Source organism: Diadema setosum, chromosome 16 (genome assembly GCF_964275005.1).
Source record: "Diadema setosum chromosome 16, eeDiaSeto1, whole genome shotgun sequence".
NCBI classification, from domain to species: Eukaryota; Metazoa; Echinodermata; class Echinoidea; order Diadematoida; family Diadematidae; genus Diadema; species Diadema setosum.
Window position 1 is genome coordinate 27,406,345 of NC_092700.1, and position 19,835 is coordinate 27,426,179.

At 36.1% G+C, this 19,835-nt stretch overlaps 1 protein-coding gene across 1 annotated transcript in view; it reads left to right on the forward strand.

Annotated features, from left to right (window-relative positions):
• Window positions 1-19,835, forward strand: part of LOC140239772 (uncharacterized) — a 52,503-nt gene that overhangs the window by 24,305 nt on the left and 8,363 nt on the right. Inside the window, exons 9-11 of the mRNA XM_072319593.1 lie at window positions 2,842-3,015; window positions 8,140-8,313; window positions 17,958-18,030. Coding sequence (XP_072175694.1) covers window positions 2,842-3,015; window positions 8,140-8,313; window positions 17,958-18,030 — 421 coding nt within the window. The remainder of the gene's footprint in view (window positions 1-2,841; window positions 3,016-8,139; window positions 8,314-17,957; window positions 18,031-19,835) is intronic.

Here is a 19,835-nt window from a genome sequence, read left to right on the forward strand (position 1 = left end):
TATGTATACGCCCACACATTCAACACCTTACATACAGTAAGATAGATTAGATAGAAACTGATCACGCTAAAATCCCGAAATCACTGCCTCTCTTATTCTTCTTAACAAAATTCAATGGACAACACCATCAAATTTATTGTTCTGTTTGGTTTTTCCTCAGAAATACTTTATTGATCCATATCGATTTGTTTTGATTATCAGTAGATTGTAATAACCATACAGTATATACACACATAACACACAATCCTATATTGACATATTAAGTAGGACTTCACATTTTCATTCAACAAAATTATGTTATTGCGGTCGATCAGAAGCACAAGAAGCCGTTTGGAAATGAGTCAATTCAAGCAAGTCTCAATGACCTTTGGTTGGTATGTTTCCAGATACAGAGCGTAAGTGGCTGCTAATTGGTATCGTGATTTTTGGTGAATAGAGATCTCTCTTTAAATGTTATTTCTTCTAATAATAATTATTGTCAAAATAATGTTCAATGATGAACCTTTCATTTTAACACATTTTCAGCACATGACTTTCTCCGCATAATCCATTCCAGCGGCATCGATCTGTTTTCATGATGGGGGGGGGGGGGGAGGCAAAAACTTGAAGGTAGAATATAGCACATGTGCGAGGGAGCGGAGCGACCGAGCGGGAGAGGGTGTGGTAGGAGGGTTCCCCCCCCCCCCCCCCCCGCTAGAGAGATTTTGTATTTTCAGACCTGAAATTCAACGTTCCAGTGTACACTTCTACGGAACTTTTTTTTTTTTTGAGGGGGGGGGGTTTCCTATAAAAAAAGGAAAAAGATAACTGCTCGACTAACTCAGCTCTCGTTTCCACGTGTGCAACATCGCTGTGTAGGCGTAGTAATACATGGAAGTTGACAGGGATGGGTGTTGGAGGGGGTAGCCCCTACCAACAAGGCGGAGCTTTTGCATTTTTATGATTGAAATAGAACAATCTGATGCACACTTCTGTGAAACACTCCGAAAATTGTCAGCCCCCAAATGTGCCGAGTCTTAATCTGTGGGTAGGAACCGAACCTGGGAAACATACATTAAAAAGGACGAGGGAAGTTTTAAATATATTTGAATTCACGTGACAGATATCAAACATGTTTTTTGATGAAATATTATAAAATTTGTCAATCCCCCATGTTTGCTAAGTGTGTGGATGGAGACGAAAGGGGGGAGGGTGTTGGAGGGGTATCCCCCTCCCAGGCGACGGAGATTTTGCATTTTCAGAATTAAAATTCAACAATCCGTTGCCCAATGAGTGAAATATGTGGACAGTTTTCTATCATAATAGGAAAAAAAATCCTCATTTCGAGAATTATAGGGGGAAAATGACATGTTTGCCCCCTTGTCCTACGCGATTGATGCCCCTGCATACGAGGAAGCTTTTGCATTTTCAGAATTTAAATGAACATAGCTCATAAAGACATTGGAATTTAGGAAGCTCTCAATCCCCCAAGGCTTTTAGTGTACTAATAATTTGAAAGGAAACCAAGCGGGGAAAGGGTTAATTGAAATGAGATAATTATCCCCTCCCACATTTTTTTTAAGTGAAGTGACAGATCTGGTGAACACTTTCGATGAAACATTTGTAAATCTGTCAATCTAAAGGTGTATTAAGTCCATGGAATATTGACCAATGGGGGAGGGTGTGGGAAGGGGTTTACACGAGAGAGACTTTGCATTTTTTGAATTGAAATTCAGCAACCCGGTACACACTTTGGGTGAAATTGGACAGATTTCTATCACAAAAGCAAGAAATCTTCTCATCTCGGGAATTATGTATATATATATATTTTTTTTTTTTGGGGGGGGGGGGCAATTGATATGGTTGCCCCTGCGATATCTTACGGGGAAACTGTTTTTGTTTTTGTCAAAAAGGCAAGAAAATCTTCTCGTCTCGGGAATTACTGGGGGTGGAGGCAAAATGATATACTTGCCCCTCCAAAATTTTTATGAGGCTAAGGCTCGCACTTGGGCTCGCATTTTCAATTTGGATTGGTCAGCAGAAGTAAGGTGTTGTGCATAGACCCTACATCCTTGTAGCACATGTACACGTACACGCAAACGTGTACGTGTTCCGTACCGTACGGATGTACAGTACAGTCGATAAATAGTAAACACTGTAGAATAGATGTGTATAAAATCAGTGCAGACAGAGCCCGGGGTGCAAATTGGTTTTGCTCACGATTTTTTTTTTTTTTGTCCCTATTGCAAAAAAAAAAAAAACACAAAAAACACAAAAAAAAACCGCAGTATCATTATCATTATTCAGCGTCCGGCGTTGAGGCCGCTCGCAGACTGATCTTTTTTAAGGGTCTGAAGGGAAGGGGGTGCGTTCGCACCCAATGCATCCCCCCCCCCCCCCGTGACGCCCATGAATAGGTAGGACGGCATAGTTTCTTATTGGATTAAGAAAGATGTATAACATTTTGGTTTTATCATGATCTTATGCGAGGAAGCATTTAATACTATACATTTGTTAGAGAATTTTTGTTAGTGTTTCACGACATGTGGATGAATTTTTGTAATTACGTTGGTATACCTCACTTATGAAAAGAGGCGGATCCAGAGGGGACGCACCGGGCGCGCGCCCCCTCTTTGCTTTTGGTGAAAACAAAAGAGATAGATACAAAGAAATGGGAGGGAGGTACGTGCGCCCCACCCCCCCCCCCCTCCATTTTGCAAAGGCGCCTCCCCTTTACGGAATTCCTGGATCAGCCCCTCTGAAATATACAAACCAACATTCTTTCATATTCACTGATTTAATCATACGTTTCTAGAATATTTGTATCTCTTTCTTTGTGGTTATCGCGGGTTGTTTTTTCAGATTCAAGACCTGACTTTGTATTCGCGTGACGATTCACAACGCCTCTCATCCAATGGAGGGGCCCTGGCCCAATGGGTGTACACCATGCCAAGTCTTTCGAGCTTTTGTGTGAACTGCAAGAGCTTTCCAGATGATTTCTTCTCAACAGCTACCAATATGGCGCAAAGCTGCCAAGTACGTCTACCACTTTAGAGAGATAAGGTTCAACTTTGCACCTCTACCAGTGTCCCATCGCAATAGGAGCACCTTTAAAGGGGCAATTGTGCACCTGTCAGGTCTGAAAGGTGCAAAGTGGCACCCGTAGAGGTGCTCCAAGTGTGGCACTGGTAAAGGTGCAAAGTTGAAATTATTTTTCGTAGAGTGTACTTTGACTGCATAATTCAAATAGTGTTTGTGAACATAAAATCTATATTGTATTGTATTGTATTGTATTGTGTTGTATTGTATTGTGTTGTATTTATTTTCCGTCATTAAAAAGATGTACAAACAAAGATATATTACATAAAATGGACCTTCAACGGAGGGATGACCCTACTCAGCACTGTTATCGTAACAGCGCTGTTTTACAGAGGGGTCCCTTACATGAGAAATATAAACAAACAGTATAGTAAGATAAGAAGAAATACAAACATTCAGAGAAATATTTCAGCTGTGAATTATATACAATTATAAACCTCGATGATAAAAAATATAAACACAAAAACACTACGTATATTCAACAGAGAAAGAAACTGAATGAGGAATATACGAAGGGTTTGTTTGCAAAAACCAATAAGTCCATTTTTGAAGATTTTTAAGTACGATCTCTGTCATAATGTACAAAATAATACCTTTTAAATGATATATTGGTCACTACATATAAATGTATATTTTTGAAGTTATGGTAAAAAAAAAGCAAAACTTTTTTATTGTTCTCTTTATTCTTTATTTTTCTTGACCTTTAATCGCAAATATCTCCATTTGGGAAATATGGACTTATCGGTTTTTGCAAAGAAACTATGATTACATTTACTCGTTACATAAACAATAGTCACATAAAATCAGAAATACAGATTTCTAACCCCTTTAAAAATATATCTGGACTTGAGGTCAATTTCAAAATATAATTCAGTGCAATGTATTGCATCGATCCCCTATAATATGCTGTTCTTTTACAATAATCAGTACGAGGCTTTGGGAGAAGAATGTTACCTGCGTTATGAAAAGAATATGAGTAACAGGAAGGCTGGAATATATCATTCATGGATGAGGAGAACATCTTATGAGTTGTATTAAATACAAACATGCTCAAACGCTTCCTACGTCTAGATTGAAGAGAAGACCAATTCAAAACAGAATGAATTTGTAAATTAGACACATGTTCATATGGATTTGTTTTCATGATAATCCGCCCAGCGCGATTTTGAAGAATTTGCAATTGCTTGAAATACTTTTTATGACTTGAATCAAATATGATATCAACATAATCAAAAAGTGGCAAGATAATGGACTGATAAATCAACTTCAGATTAGATTCATTCATAAAATGACGAAGTCTGCCTAAATACTTCATTAATGCCCCTGCTTTTTTACATACATTCTCGATATGAAGATCCCATTTCAATTTGTTGTCAACAGTAAAACCGAGGTATGTATTTAACATGATCCACTTGCTGTATTGGTATACCTTTCATACAAACATCTAATCTATTACATCTATTCAACATGTGCCTTGATCCAACAAGTAAAGATAAAGTCTTTTCAAAATTGATAGTCACTTTATTTGCACACATCTATTTATAAACACAAACCAGATCATTATCATAGTTTATATGTACGCTAAAAATCTAAAAAGAAAATGATTACTAGTAAGTCTTAAATCAAAATGTATATATTGCTGTGAGGAAGTATTTAATTTTGTACCTTTGTTAGAGAATTTTCGTTTGTGTTTTACGGCATGCGCGTGGCTGCTGAATTTACACTGGTATTACGTACTTATATACAACGTGCATTCTTCCACATTCAATTGGTTTAATCATGCTTTTGCTGAATATTTGTCTTTATCTTTTATTGTTTATTTCTTTTGTTTTATTATTTGTTGTTGTTGTTGTTTTCCATATGCAGATTCAGAATTTGACGTTGTTGTTGTGTGACAATTCACAACACCACTCTTCAATGGGAGGAGACTTGGCCCGATGGGTATACACCATACCAAATCTTTCGAGCTTCAGTATGAAGTGCACCAGCTTTCCCGATGATTTCCTCTCAACAGCTACCACCTTGGCGGAATTCTGCAAGGTATGTTTACTTCGACTATGCACAAGTCGCATCGTTTGTTTATGAACTTATTTGTTTGTTTGTTTGTTTGATTTATTTTTCTTCCAACACAATTTCATACATAAATCAAGATTATTTTCAGTAATATCACATGGAATATCAGTAAGCAGATTACAGGTACATGATTCAAAGAAGGAAAATCGATGTGTAAATTAATTTCATTAACAAAATGTAAATCGTATTACCAGTTTTCCAAATAATTATCTGAGAAATTATGCGGAAGAAGGACTGCCAGAATAAGCAAAAGCTTGAGCACGTGGCAGCCCAGGGACCTATCTACATAATACACACACACAAAAATTTATATTGTTTGCGGAATGGAGAAATACTACAAAATATAAAACACTGTAAATACATTATATTTTTTATGTTCTTAGTGCATAGATACAAATAAGAGTAACGTGAAATATGATGATGATGATGATGATGTATGATGATGTTGACAGGGTAATGAGGAAAAATGTGATAATGAAGATGAAAGTGATGGTGGTGATGCTCAAGATAATGGGAATGAAATGAAATGATAGACACAGAAACATTGCGTATATTTATTGAAATTTTAGATCCAATTTACAGGAAAAGAAATGTGATCAAACAAAACAAAATATATATTCAAATGTTATATTCATAGATTGTAATCTGACAGTAACGTAGTTTTCAATCTAGCCTTGAAAGAATATAAAGTTTTACATGATTTAACATAATCTGGAAGTGTATTCCAAAGATTTGGTCCATTATGTCTTATAGATTTTTGTGCAATTAATAGTCTGGGATTTACTAAATGAAAATTTTGCTAATACGAGTGGGATATGAATGAACGGTATAATTCAGCTTAAATAAATCGTGAAAAATGTTTGGAAGTAAGTTGTTCAAATACTTAAACATAAAAAGCAAAGAAGGAAATGTATTTATATCAAATATATTCAGTGTTTTTAACTCATAAAAAAAGTGAACTGGTATGGGCTAAGTATTGTGATCCAGTACAGATGCGAATGGCTTTTTTTGTAGTAAATAAATAGGGTTGAGTTTAGTTTTTGAACTTGTAGCCCACACTAGATTACAATACATAATATATGGTAGGATTAAAGAATTGTAAAGCATAAAAAGAGTATGTTCAGGAAGATAACTTTTCATCTTTGAAAGAACACCTATATTTCTAGAAATACAGGTTGTAACATAACGTATATGATCATTCCAGGTTAGGTTTTCGTCAATAAAAATGCCTAAAAACTTAATAAAACTTTTACGTTCAAGGAATACATTATCAATCCTAATATTACTTACAAGATCATCTGTGCGAGTTTTCATATACTTAAAATAAGTATAATTTGTTTTATCAATATTAAGTGATAATTTATTATTCTTAAACCAGTTTGATGCATTTGGTAACTCTGCATTAAGTGTAGATACCAACGTTTCTATAATATCGTGGGAATAAAAAATATTCGTGTCATCGGCATTTAATATAAATGATAATATAGACGACGAATTAACAATATCATTGATATATAACAAAAAGAGAAGGAGACCTAATATTGAGCCCTGGGGCACACCACATTTTATCGGTAAAAAAATTGACGACATGTCATTATGTATAACATATTGCTGTCTACATGATAAATAATCCCTAAACCACGAGAGTGTAACACCGCGAACACCATAAAATTGTAACTTTTTAAGTAAAATATCATGTTGTAACGTATCAAACGCCTTAGATAAATCCATAAAAACTCCTATAACATGTTTTCTATTTGCCATTGCGTTTTTAATTTGATCATACAACTGCACCAAAGCCAAATCTGTAGAATAATTCTTTCGGAAACCATATTGATGTAAATTCAAAACTGCATGATTATGCAAAAATTTATAAAAACCTATCATATATCATTTTTTCAAGAATTTTGGAAATGCTAGGAAGAATAGAAATTGGAAAGGTTGAATATGTGAGTAAGTGGATCAGCAATTTGATATATGATTTGTTTGAGTGCTAATGTGCTTATTCTGTCACATCCACTTGCCGTACTAGAATTCAACTTTTTCGTAATATTGATAATTTCTGTGGGATTTGTAGGGTTTAAAAATAACGATGAGGAAATAGGTTCTGGCAAAAATGTCAAAAAATCTTCATTTACATCATCAAATGTTTTTGCCAGATTAGGAGCAACATTAACAAAGAAAGAATTAAATGCATTTATTTATGAGTTCATATCATATAGCATATGCCTGATCTGGTCGCTAATTGTATGGTGAAGAGACATAACTATTTTCTTTTGTCTCTGACAAGAAATCACAATAAGGCAAGAAAGACTTATCTTGATAATTTCTTAAAGGAATCGCAGCTCTTGTTGTTTTCAACTTTTGTCGAGTATTATCACAATAAGCCAGTTCGGGGTTCCAGTTTGAGCATGAGCAGAAAAAGGTCATTTGTACCGAGAGACAGGTTGGTTTTTAATTTTACTGAAATAAGCATCTGTAATGCTATGATTATTCATGGATCCTCATGGTGCCTGCCAGTACATCCACCTGACAGCAAGCCTGGTATTTGGCAATGTTAACAGAAAAAGTTTGTTAATGTATTCAAAACAGCACAATGAAATAGATGCTTCCCAAAGTGTTGATTGACGAACCATTCTGGTCACATCATCTACACAGGTTCATTCTTTGTTAAAATACGAGTTCCATAAATTGCTATGTTGGGCAAGCTGCTGCATTATGTCGCTTTGAATGGAGTGAAGTGTCTAACCAACTGAGAAAAATGAAAGGTCATTCGTACCCATGTGCACATGAGCAATCTCCGAACTGGCTTATTGAGGCATGATGGGGGAGGGGAGGTGCAACAAATGGTTTTTATTTTTATTCTGAAGAGTAGCATGCAATTATTGCATCATTGCTACCTGGATGTATTTTAACACGTAGTGAAGGGATAAAAGAAAAAAGGTTAATATCCTCAAACATCTACGATTGACTTTTTATCTTCTGCAGATCCGAGCACTTCACGTATTGTTTTACTCCGGTTGGGTTTCTGAACCAGCATCAGCAGTAACCTTCGCTCAATTTCTGTGTCGCTTGCCCCATCTTGAACATGCAGAACTCAAATGCGATAACCTGCCTGATATATTCTTCACGACAATTGCTTCACAGTCCACCAGCTGTAAAGTAAGTATAGAGCAAGTTCCTCACATACACCATCATTCATGTCTACCATATATAGTATCTAACATCCTATGAGAAATTGTCTTTATCCAATAAGACTTTTTTTTTTCATCCAAGCATAGTATCATACTTCGCTTTCAACATTGGTCCTTTAAAAGATCATTTCACTTTTTCATCAGCTTTAGATTTACACGATTGAATGAACTACATATATCATCGCTACATGGCGAAACATTAGACTTGTGAAGATCATTCACCACCCTTGGCCATACAATCTTTCTCCACAAACTTGAACAATACGGTGGAAAGGGATAATCTTTTGCATGGTTCAGTGATTATGATTATTTAACAAATTAGAAACAATACAATGAAATCGAATACCAAAAATCTGATATCCTGAACCTGCAAATAGAGAACCCCGAAGATCTATAATATAATGTTGGCTTTTCTTGTTTTTAATCTGCATTAAAGACAGTACCTTGGTTTACCTGTTTTATCTTATATTTAATTTGCTGAAGACACAACCCTCCTTTACGTGAATCATCTTGATCATGTTAAATATAGGGTTTTTTCGGCCAATTTCGCATTTTTGTCAGTCCAATTCCTAATTGCTGCATTCAATTTAGCAAAATTTAGCGTAGATGGCATATTCGGTATTTCAATTTCATGATCTCTTCCTTCAAATTCCTTTTTGGAGCATTCTAATTACTGTTAGCCTCATTCTAATTAACACTTTTTCGATTGAAATTCGTAAGACAAGCACCATCTCGATATCTGTTTATTTAATCTAGAATGATATAGTCACGTGATCACGGATATGCTGCACTCCTTCATTCGAACTCATTTTGGGGCATCCAGTTTGACATCTTTTGCTTTCAATTTAGCACCCATGTTTATGCTCAGGTTCTTTCTTTATTTTTTTCAACATAGTTATTGTTTTGCAAGCGTCATTTCTTTTCATATTTTCGTATTCATTTTAGAAGTTTTGGCAACATTTTTTTTTTCTTCAATGTGCTTATTGAGTCTTCCAGTCCGAAGACAGTGCATGTTGCCACAACTTATCTGGCCGTTGAGCGCTTTATTCCGAGTGTGTCGGCCAGCTCTAGGAAGTCAAGGTTATGATCATCAAATGTTCCTACATTTTTTTTTTTCTGTCTTCTTGAGAAATACGCCTTATCTGACTTGTGCTGTCATGACTGTAAGAAGAAGACATTAATCTGTAGTATTGGTACATGTAGGCCTAAAATGACATGTATGAAAGAAAAGGGGCGTTACAGAACAACAAACTCGAGTTTTATAGGGTTAAAAATATGATACTTATTGCTTAACAGTGCATGGATGAAACAAAAAGTCACATAGAAATATGCGTTTAAATGTTCTCACCTTTCAAAAAAAGAAATAACATGGCGTTAATTTGAATGAACATGTTTGGAATTTGACTGCCCATACGCGAAACTGAATGACTGAAATACCCTTTTCGGCCAGTGATGGCGAATTTAAATGACTGAAGAGCACGTGCCAATTTGAATGCCCGTTTTACGAATTCGAAGGCACATGTGCAAATTTCATTGATCGAAATGCTAAATTGAACGACCAACTTGCAATTTTGAATGACAAAATGTGCAGTGAAGAGGATCTTCGCTAAATTGAATGACCCTTCTATCAAATGAACATATAAAAGTGCGAAATTTGTCGGGAAAACCTACATATCTTCATATATTGTGCTGACTAACCAGAATTACATCCTTATCAGCTGAAACTTCATTTTCTCATTGATCTAATTGATATAAGTTCCTCTTTGATGTATGTGCAAAATGTATAGAAACAAGAGATTTGTTCACCTAGCTGTCTTATTCCTTGTTTGCAAGAAAATTTGATTAAATTTATATGATGAAAGCTACCATAAAGTAATCATTTATATACGAAATTTAAAAGCTGATTTATTCATATAATATACGTTTACCATGTTTACATGCATATTTATATAAAGTCGTTTTGTTTTGTTTCATATTTTACCTGTTACAGCTTGAGGGCATTACCATCTGTGGAAAACCATTAAACAAGCTCATCAGTAACAATCAGTGAGGCACGGCTCAGGTATCATATTTATTTTCAGATATCTTGTAGAAGTCCTATGAATTATATCACAAAGTATGTTCCAGGATTACTGATGATGAAAAGATGATCGTGCCAATCTAGCAATTGTAATTGTAGCATTTCTGGGGCTTCCTGCTATTGTAAAATCGGAGCCTCTGTTGTGCGTTTAGGGGATGAGATATTTCCTTCAAGAAATGTAAAGAAACGTGTGATAGTTTGATATCTTACCAAGATATATAGTGTCGGTTACACTGTCTCGGGCAAAATGCAGGTATAGTAGGCATGTCATGTAACAATTCTGAAAGACGATTTCATAAACAAACAAACAAACAAACAAGCAAGAGCATGCAGCGAACAAGGAACAGATATGCAAGCACGCAAGAACTTCAGAATAAATGTCATTATATGCAGAAGGTAAGGGTTACATCAGACAAGGGTTTTTTATAGTTCGTTTTGTTGTTATATATTTTTTATCCTGTAGTATATTCTTCACTTAAAAGGGTACATGCAGTTCATTCTTATATGAATTTGACTTTTGTCAGACACGACATTATAGCAATGAGCGTGTTTGCAGGGGCACAGGTGTTATGAAGTGCAAAAACAAGGTAATTCATTTTATGCGAGAGCTCCGAAGAAACGGACTCTGTACATAGAGCAAGCGACCGGTAAATAGGCACTATTTCTGCATGTTGTTTCCTTGTCTGTGTAGCACGTTTCGATGAGCATGATGGCAGATCGTGCAATGCCGGTCCTGAGCTATATTTCCTTTTCTCCTTGTTCATACTAGTTTCTGTTTAAAATCTGCCTTTTCTTTTGTATTCAACATAATCATGTAATATGTAATAAATAATGCGTTGCTTGGGAGAAGACTATATGCAAGCTCACATTACGATAGGTTGCAATCGACATGATCACCTGATCACATGAACATTAGGACGAGTTCTGGGAAGGGATTTTACTTGTCTATGGTTTGCTCTGTACTATCCGTGTTGGTGATATCGTGCTGAAGCTGGACAGTAAGAGCATTGTTGACAGTCGGGCTCGATGATTGTTTTAAAACAGACGAAAATGCCGAATTAGAGATATGAAATTTCGCAACTAAATGCTATTTGTGAGGATATGGGCTTGCTTAAGCGGGGCACTTCGTGATGTATCGGATGAGCATCTCCCAGTCCTCTTAAACTACTCTTAGACTTCTAAACCGAGTTAATATTTTTAATTTACCTCACTCTCAAACGCAGGGACGCAGTGAAAACAGCTGTCCAGAAGGTTAAAGAACATGAGGAGATTATGGGCAAGAAAACTTAGCAGCTGAGAACGAACTTGAGACAAGCACATTATGGACATAATTATGTTCGAGGAGCTGATTTCTTGAGAGGACCGGGAAAGGAAAGGAGACATGCACCAGGCTGCCAGAAAAAAGGCGAACGAGCAAGAGAACGAAGTGAAGGCGTGGCAGGAGAACTAACCTAGGCTTAACGTCATGAAGAAGAGTCACACAGTACTTTCTTTGGAGATTGATAACCAGGATCGGAAAGGGGGAAAAATAGACTGATAGAACTGAAGGAAGGGACGGGGAAAAGAAAGAGAAAGTAACGTGAACGAGGTCAAAAATGCACAAGACGAAAGACATGAATAACGAAAACTGTCATTAATCAGTATAGACAGCAAGAAAGGACAGGAATGTGTACGAACAGAGGATTGGGAAGGTTGTGAAAATTGCACAATATGAATCTTAGAGCTCAAAATATTTGGTAGATGTATAGTGCCTAGACACTTTTGAAAGCTGAAAAAAAAACACACATACACACACACAAAAAAAAAAACATAATTACGAGACATGCCATCTATATAGAGCTATAGGCACTGATCTAAAGTTGTGACAGTACTTTAAGGAGAAGATTTCCTACCTGAGAGATATGTCTGTTGACCAGTTTCATGCGGGGACATCTGTTTCTAATGTATTTTTCCTACTTGTCTTTAAGATGTTAGTGTTTTTAGTGCATTGTGTTCGGAAACACCTTGACTTTATGTCGAACATAATTATTTAGCATGATTACGAACAACAAGCAAGAATATAATTATGCTGAAATAAAGGAGATATAGCACACATATACATGCGTACACAGAACAGTAACATTGTGAAGGATAGCATAGTGCTCGGGTAGGAAACCAGGATACCACATCAGCAAACTAGCTATAGATGAGAGCGATATCCCTGATTAAAGTATGTTCATGTTTATGTATCCAGATGTACATAATCCTACTAAAGCAAAAATTGATACCAAGAACTCTTCTGTGATATTGTGATTTGCATATCAATACTTATCTGACGTTGCAGGAAGAAGGGTCATTTCATTATGGACTCCTCATTTTTGTACTACATTTTATATTCATAAGAAATACTGGAATTAGTTTAGACTAGACAAATCTGTTAGGTAAAAAGAAAAAAAAATACAATACGTCATAAAACCTCGCAGGAGATGTTGAAGAACGAAGGCGTGACACAAGGATCTACAAAATCTGTTATGCACACTTCACACCGGAGCTTCGACCCAGCGATCGTTTGGGACATGGATATATGGGTTTACATATCTCATCTTCTTTCAGCAATCAGACCTGACCCAAGTCCCTCATTCCTGTACGGATTCACACAGTTTGATAAGTAGGATACATCGTTCTTCATACGATACTGTCGAGCCTATATACTTTAAAATTGATCCCGGGGCCCTGTTCCATAAAGCTGCTCGTAAAGTTACGAACAACTTACGAGCGACTGGTGATCAGTTCTGAAGTGCTATACTTATCAGATTTTCCATAATCTAGCACAAGAACTGATCACCAGTCGCTCGTAAGTCGTTCGTAACTTTACGAACATCTTTATGAAACACCCCCCCTGGGAGATATCTTGATCACTGTTGATTATGTGATGTGTTATGATATGATAATGCAAATATCCCTCTGCGTCTTGTATATATACCCTGAGAGGAATAAAAAAAAAAAAGATTCTTTCAGCAAATTCTTGTATTTTCTCTTCATCCTGTCTTCAATGAAGAATTTTCACCGCAGTTTGATGTCCATGTATTAATCACGATCTTGTTTTTAGTATGTTGTACCTGTTGTATGAGGTTTTGTAAATCAATCAGTCTTTTCGTTTCCTATTATCTTGTCTGTACCAAAGGGTAGTCTGTGGAAGGCATGACTACGCACTAAACACATCTGTAATTCAGTGTTCGAACAGATATATCAAAGTGGCCGTTAGAGGTAGTGATAAGTAACTGCAATGGTGCCCGTACAACAATCGTGTTCAGCTAATTCGCACAGTACTCAACGCTACAGTACTTAAGGGCATGCGATGTGTTGATATTGTCGGATAAGAGAAATGAAAGAGACATTTATGCACTGATTAAGAATAATTCATTTTGTGGACAGAACATGGTTAGTGCCATCATTGTTTGTTTGTTTGTTTGTTTGTTTGTTTGTTTGTTCACGAGTGATGCCTGCTATTTCGTGCCTACTTGTATATGCCTTGCAGTCAATCATGGCTGGCAAATTCTCTCATGGCAGTCTTTAAAAAATGAAGCCCGTCCTGTTATCATTAACAGAAGTGTTCCAAGGTTCAATGTGTTAATTGGATGTCATGTTTTAAGTGTAAATAAATCAAGTGAATCAATTAAATCTATGTGAATTGTTGTAGTTTATCTGACGATTATTACGTAACATTGCTGATCTCGAAAGTGATAACCTGCCTACATAAGGATTTAATTAACTACCATTCCTTCACATGCCGCAGAAAGTATCATCAGACAATATATATGCATATATATATATATATATGTATATGTATATATATATATATATATATATACATTTACTTCTATATATATCTATGAATAAATACAAACACGTATATAAATAAATATATACATACCTACGTGTGTGTGTGTGTGTGTGTGTGTGCAACACTGCACATTGGTATACATGAGAGTAATGTAATCATTTAAAAGCGGCAAGTTTCACAAAGTTCAACTGAAATAATTGCACGATCTCATGCTTATGGAATAATGCAATAGATTCACTCAAACTTCATTGCGTATTTACAATCTGTTTATAATACATGCATAATTTCTCCAGTAACGACTGATTGATAAGATATAAATTCAGGGATTTTATTAGCTAGGCTATGCGGGAATCTAACGTACTATATAAGGTCGCTACAAAATGTTATCTAGCTTTCTATACATTCATGTATATGGGTTGATTACAGTACTGGTATATACACTATACGATCATTGGAAAGCAAGAACGTCAGGGCGTTAAGCAGTATCTTTGTTCTCAGTGCACTCGCAAACTCAAATTATGCTGAGGTTTTTTCATATGCCAATATCCTTTTATTTTCCGGTGTACCGTTACAAAAGGATTACAATGATAACAGTAATAGTTATTACAGTAATTATTATAATTATTGTAATTATTATTTCGTTTTATTTATATAGGGTGGCCCCGTCAGTAATCAAGTACTGTTTTCCAGGGGGCCCTGTAAACACATACATACAAGGTAACAATCACAAAAAATAACATTAACATAACACAATAGGTCTACATCATACAGACCAGAACTGTTCATAAAAATGAGAAAATAAATAATGAGACTAAATGCATCAATTTGCAACCAAAATGAAAAAAAGATACTGACTGGGTTTCTAAAAAAAAAAATGAACCTACTATAACAAATATGGGAATATTATGTATCAAAATATACGTGCCTGAAAAAGTGCACAACCATTGAATTCTGTTTCTTTCAATATACAAAATCAATAACTATTATCTATACTAAACTCTTATTTCTCTTATACATTATCATATTATATACCTCAAAATTCTCCATTCATTTCTTATAACAAAAATCAGTTATAAACAACATCAATCATCTTACAATATTCAACAACATAACATTTGCTTCTCCTACCCCCCAGTGTTGCCCCATAATATGTGACGCCATGAAGTGTCTTGCATAACTACACCTATAGATCAACACAGATGCCAATTTTGAAATTGATTGCTTAAATAATATGGGAGTTACTCAATCCACAAAGTTTTGGTAAAATTATGGTTACCATGGCAACACATTGTCCGACCAAAAAAAAAATGTCTTGCACATCTATACCTCAATATCATCATTTACCCTAAGTTTCAATTAAATTACTTCAAAACAGTAGAAGGAGTTCGCGACGCAATATTTTGCAACAGACCGACCGCCCGACCGCCCGACCACCCAACCGCCCGACCGCCCGACCGCCGACCGCCCGACCGCCAGACCAACATCACGGTGATTCCTGTATACCCCTTCACACTACGTGTGGCGGGGGTATAATGATAACAGTTAATACCCTGAACACCATTTCAAATACTGTGATCAAAAAGCGTTCTTACTCTGGGCATTTCGCACTGGGGGTGGCAGGCTATTCCACAGTAGAGCACCGTCAACTGAAAAAAGAAGTAGTAGTAAATAATAGTAATAACTAAAATAATAAACATATTTAGAATAATGATAAAATTTTAAAAAATAGTGTAGTACGTGTAGTTCATTTTCACCCATTGATATTGATGGCTCACAGGTTCTCCCTGTAAAAATGGCAAAAAAATCTTGGGGTCGTGTTTGACAATCATTTCACGTTGCATGAGTATGTTACCTTTAAATGCAGGTCAGCCTCACTTGCTTTGTATAAGATCAACAAAATTCGACCGTATATTGACAAAGGAACCACTGAAAGATTAGTTCATGCATTTGTAATGTGCTACATTGACTATTGTAACAGTCTTTTGGATGGCTTACCAGACAACCAACTCCAGAAACTGCAAGTTATTCAGAACGCTGCTGCAAGGCTAGTGACAAAGACCAAGAAATATGAGTCAATATCACCTATCTTACGTGCCTTGCATTGGCTTCCTGTCAGATCACGTATTGAATTTAAGATCGTATTGCTTGTTTATCAATGTTTCCACAAAATTGCTCCTTACCTTTCAGAGCTCTTTGTAAAATATGAGCCTATGAGAGTCCTTAGGTCATCACGGGAGGATCTATATGTGATACCCTCCATTTCAACAAACTACTATGGCAAACGTCGTTTCAGACATGCCGCACCAGAACTGCGGAACAGCATCCCAAGTGATATAAAACATGCCAGTTCCATCAGTAAGTTCAAAACTTCTTTAAAAACGTATTTGTTTAGAAGGTGACATGGTGATTGTAGATGATTTATGCAGCATTTTATTGTTTTTGTAATTACCTTTTCCTGTTTATATTTGTGTTTCCCCTCTAAAGCGCATAGAGACCTTGCCAAAGGTATTATGCGCTATATAAGAACGGTTACAATAATAATGATAATAATAATGATAATAATAATAATAATAATAATAATAATAATAATAATAATAATAATGATAATAATAATAATAATGATAATTATGGTCATAATATCAAAGATATAAGAATAACATATTAAGGTATGCTTGTAAGAGACGGAAAGAATTGGATGCATACATCATTTATAATCGCTTGATTTTGTTTACCCTTAGTAAAACCAATGACTTGTTTGAAAAACAAAACTGCGACTTACAGAAAAACAGGAATCTTGCTTTTCATTTTCATGACCACGGGATGAAATCATTTGTGGGGAGTCATTGTAGCACACATTCTCGAAAGGCAAATGACTACACTTTAAAGAAAGATGTAAATATTCCGCTTGTAGTTCTTTGTCTAAGTAACAACCTCCGTCTTAATCTCACTTTATCAAGTAAGGATTGCAGCATCCTGCCATGAACGGATTTACAGTGTTAAGATCTTAAGAACAACAGCAGTACAAAAACTATTCAAGAATCATTTTTGTACAGGGCAACTGAGCTTTTCCATAAAGCATTCGTTGTTTATACAGCAACATAAAGATCCATGTGTATGTACAGGTACGTCGAAAGTACATTATATATACAATATTGTATTTTTGTTTTTCGGATTCACAAAACATAAGTGACCATCTATAGTACGTCTTTTAATTACTTTATCATATAACGAGTATAAAGAGTGTCCAACTTGGAAGAAATGCAAACCTAACATGCTTTACAAAGATTCACATTTTTCTGTGACCACTACACAAAATTGAATGGTGTTTTCTGCAAGGTATAGGAGGCAAGTGATATTTCATACCATGAAATAGCATATCTAGTGTTTAATCATTTCTAAGTTATAAATGCAGAAATGCACAAGTAGTGAGGAGGGGGCATGCTGCATTGGTATTTCAGAGTTTTTGCAAAGGCAGCTTGCTATAATTTCATCACACACACACACACAGAGCAATGGACTCGTACACACAGTGCGCGACCGGCGAGCTGCGAGATCCGATCGCTGAACAGTGTGCATGCGAGTCCACCATGCCCACATATATGACTGCTTGTTGTATGCGAGTCCATTACGAGCTGCCTTTTCAAAAGGTTAGATTTATTGCGAATATCTAGAAAATGTCAACCTTTCGCTGATCCTCCTTCCGATTCAGTTTGTGGACGAATGCCTGTCAGATGATGACGATGAGGAACCACCGCCAAATGCAGGACTGCCGCAGATCAGAAGTGAGTATCTTTACATAACCTTTAAGAACTGCTATAGTTACAAACAAAACACATCTTTGAAAGATGCATCAATCACTGTCAATACACAAGTATCTCGAGTTTTATAACGTAGTGAGGGGGAGAAAAATAAGATTTAATAGAGCAATACTGTTGAGAGTTTGCTACTACCGTCTATGGAGCCATGGCGGACTATATTTGCAAAGAATCTGTTGTCTAATCCATTGGTCATGTTGGTTCAAGGAACCAATTCAAAGGTATTATTTTCACTTCTTTCAACAGAATGTACAAAAAAAAAATAGATTCGTCATGCGTTTGAAGGAATGATACATAGATAGCAAAGAATAACATTTGTCAATAGTCACTACAAAATTAGGCATTTTTCATACAGACATATTTATACCTTTTGCAAAAAAAAAAAGTGGAGGTACCCACTCAAAAGACTATGCTTGTACAACGTGGGCACCTCACAAGAGGAAAAAAAGGGTGAAAACTTAACTACAAGTGTGCGGGATGAAAAAAGAAGTGGAAAAGGGGAAAGGGAAGAAGCAGAAATACAAGTAAAGAGACAAGACAACTAAAAACAAAAAGCCTAGATCAATCGATACATTCAAGATCAAACCAACAGAGACTGGCGATGAGTAAGATCAGTCTGCCTCATGATCCAATTGACCTGGGTTCGATCCCCAAGTCCCAGTGAGCAATATTGTGTGTAATCATACACTCCACTCTAGTAAAAGGCAAAGCACTCTGTTCCTCGGATAAGACATAAAAATGGATGTTAGAAGATTCCGCTTCATCTATTTATCGCAAAGAACAAGGTATTTAACCCGGTGAAGTGGCCCTGCCTTTAATACGTCTAACTGGACCCCATGGAAGACCAGCTTTTGCAACTGAATATGGGTTTATCCATCCATCTTCTCAGGTGGATATAATACAAATAAACAAACATACAAACAAATACAAAACCTTTGTCCACGCTCTGTGGCTTTGTTGTTTAATTGATTTCGCTTAACAAAAAGTCATCGGTTTCTTGACGTTCCTTAAACCAAAACTAAGACGCATAGGGAACACAACATGTAAAATTGTCCTTATGATGTACTCTGTGTTAGATCAAGCAGACTAATTCAACAGTTCTGTGTTACCGTGATTAAAGCCATGTTAACGGAAAGATATAATTCCTTGTAGAATCCTTGTCGTTAGATGTCGTTTATTGGTATTATGCGAGGCATCATCGAAGTGATGATTTTTTTCTTTTTTTTAGTATAGTCGGTAGAGCACCGGGCTAGCAGCTGGAGGTGTTGGGTTCTAATTTCATTTCATTTCATTTTTATTTCATTTCCGGCCAAAGCATATAATATGACAATTTCATATAAACAAATTAAGTACAATGTAACTATTACATTTCCAAATGAAATTTAGATACACGTCATTTGTTTACATGACTCAATAAACATACTAGTTGAAAAAATACATGGGCAAAATGAGACTGAATCATAAGAAAGAAAAGGTCGGAAATGGAGGGGACTGCTAAAAAGCCAAGCTTGTAGAATGCAGTCCCCTCGTGAGTCGTGAAAATTATAGTAATAATGCAACAAGACAATTTGACATAGTCCTCGGGAAACAGAAAATAAAACGAGTACGCACACAAAACGCACACACAGACAAAAACAAAGCTGCTCTCTTACATACGCGTGGAAAGAATAAATAGGAGGTCAAAGGCCAGAGGGGGACAGGAAGACAGAGGAAGAGAGAGAAAAGGGCAAAGGAGGAAGAGTTCAAGGGTCAATGCCAGGGCACATGAGACT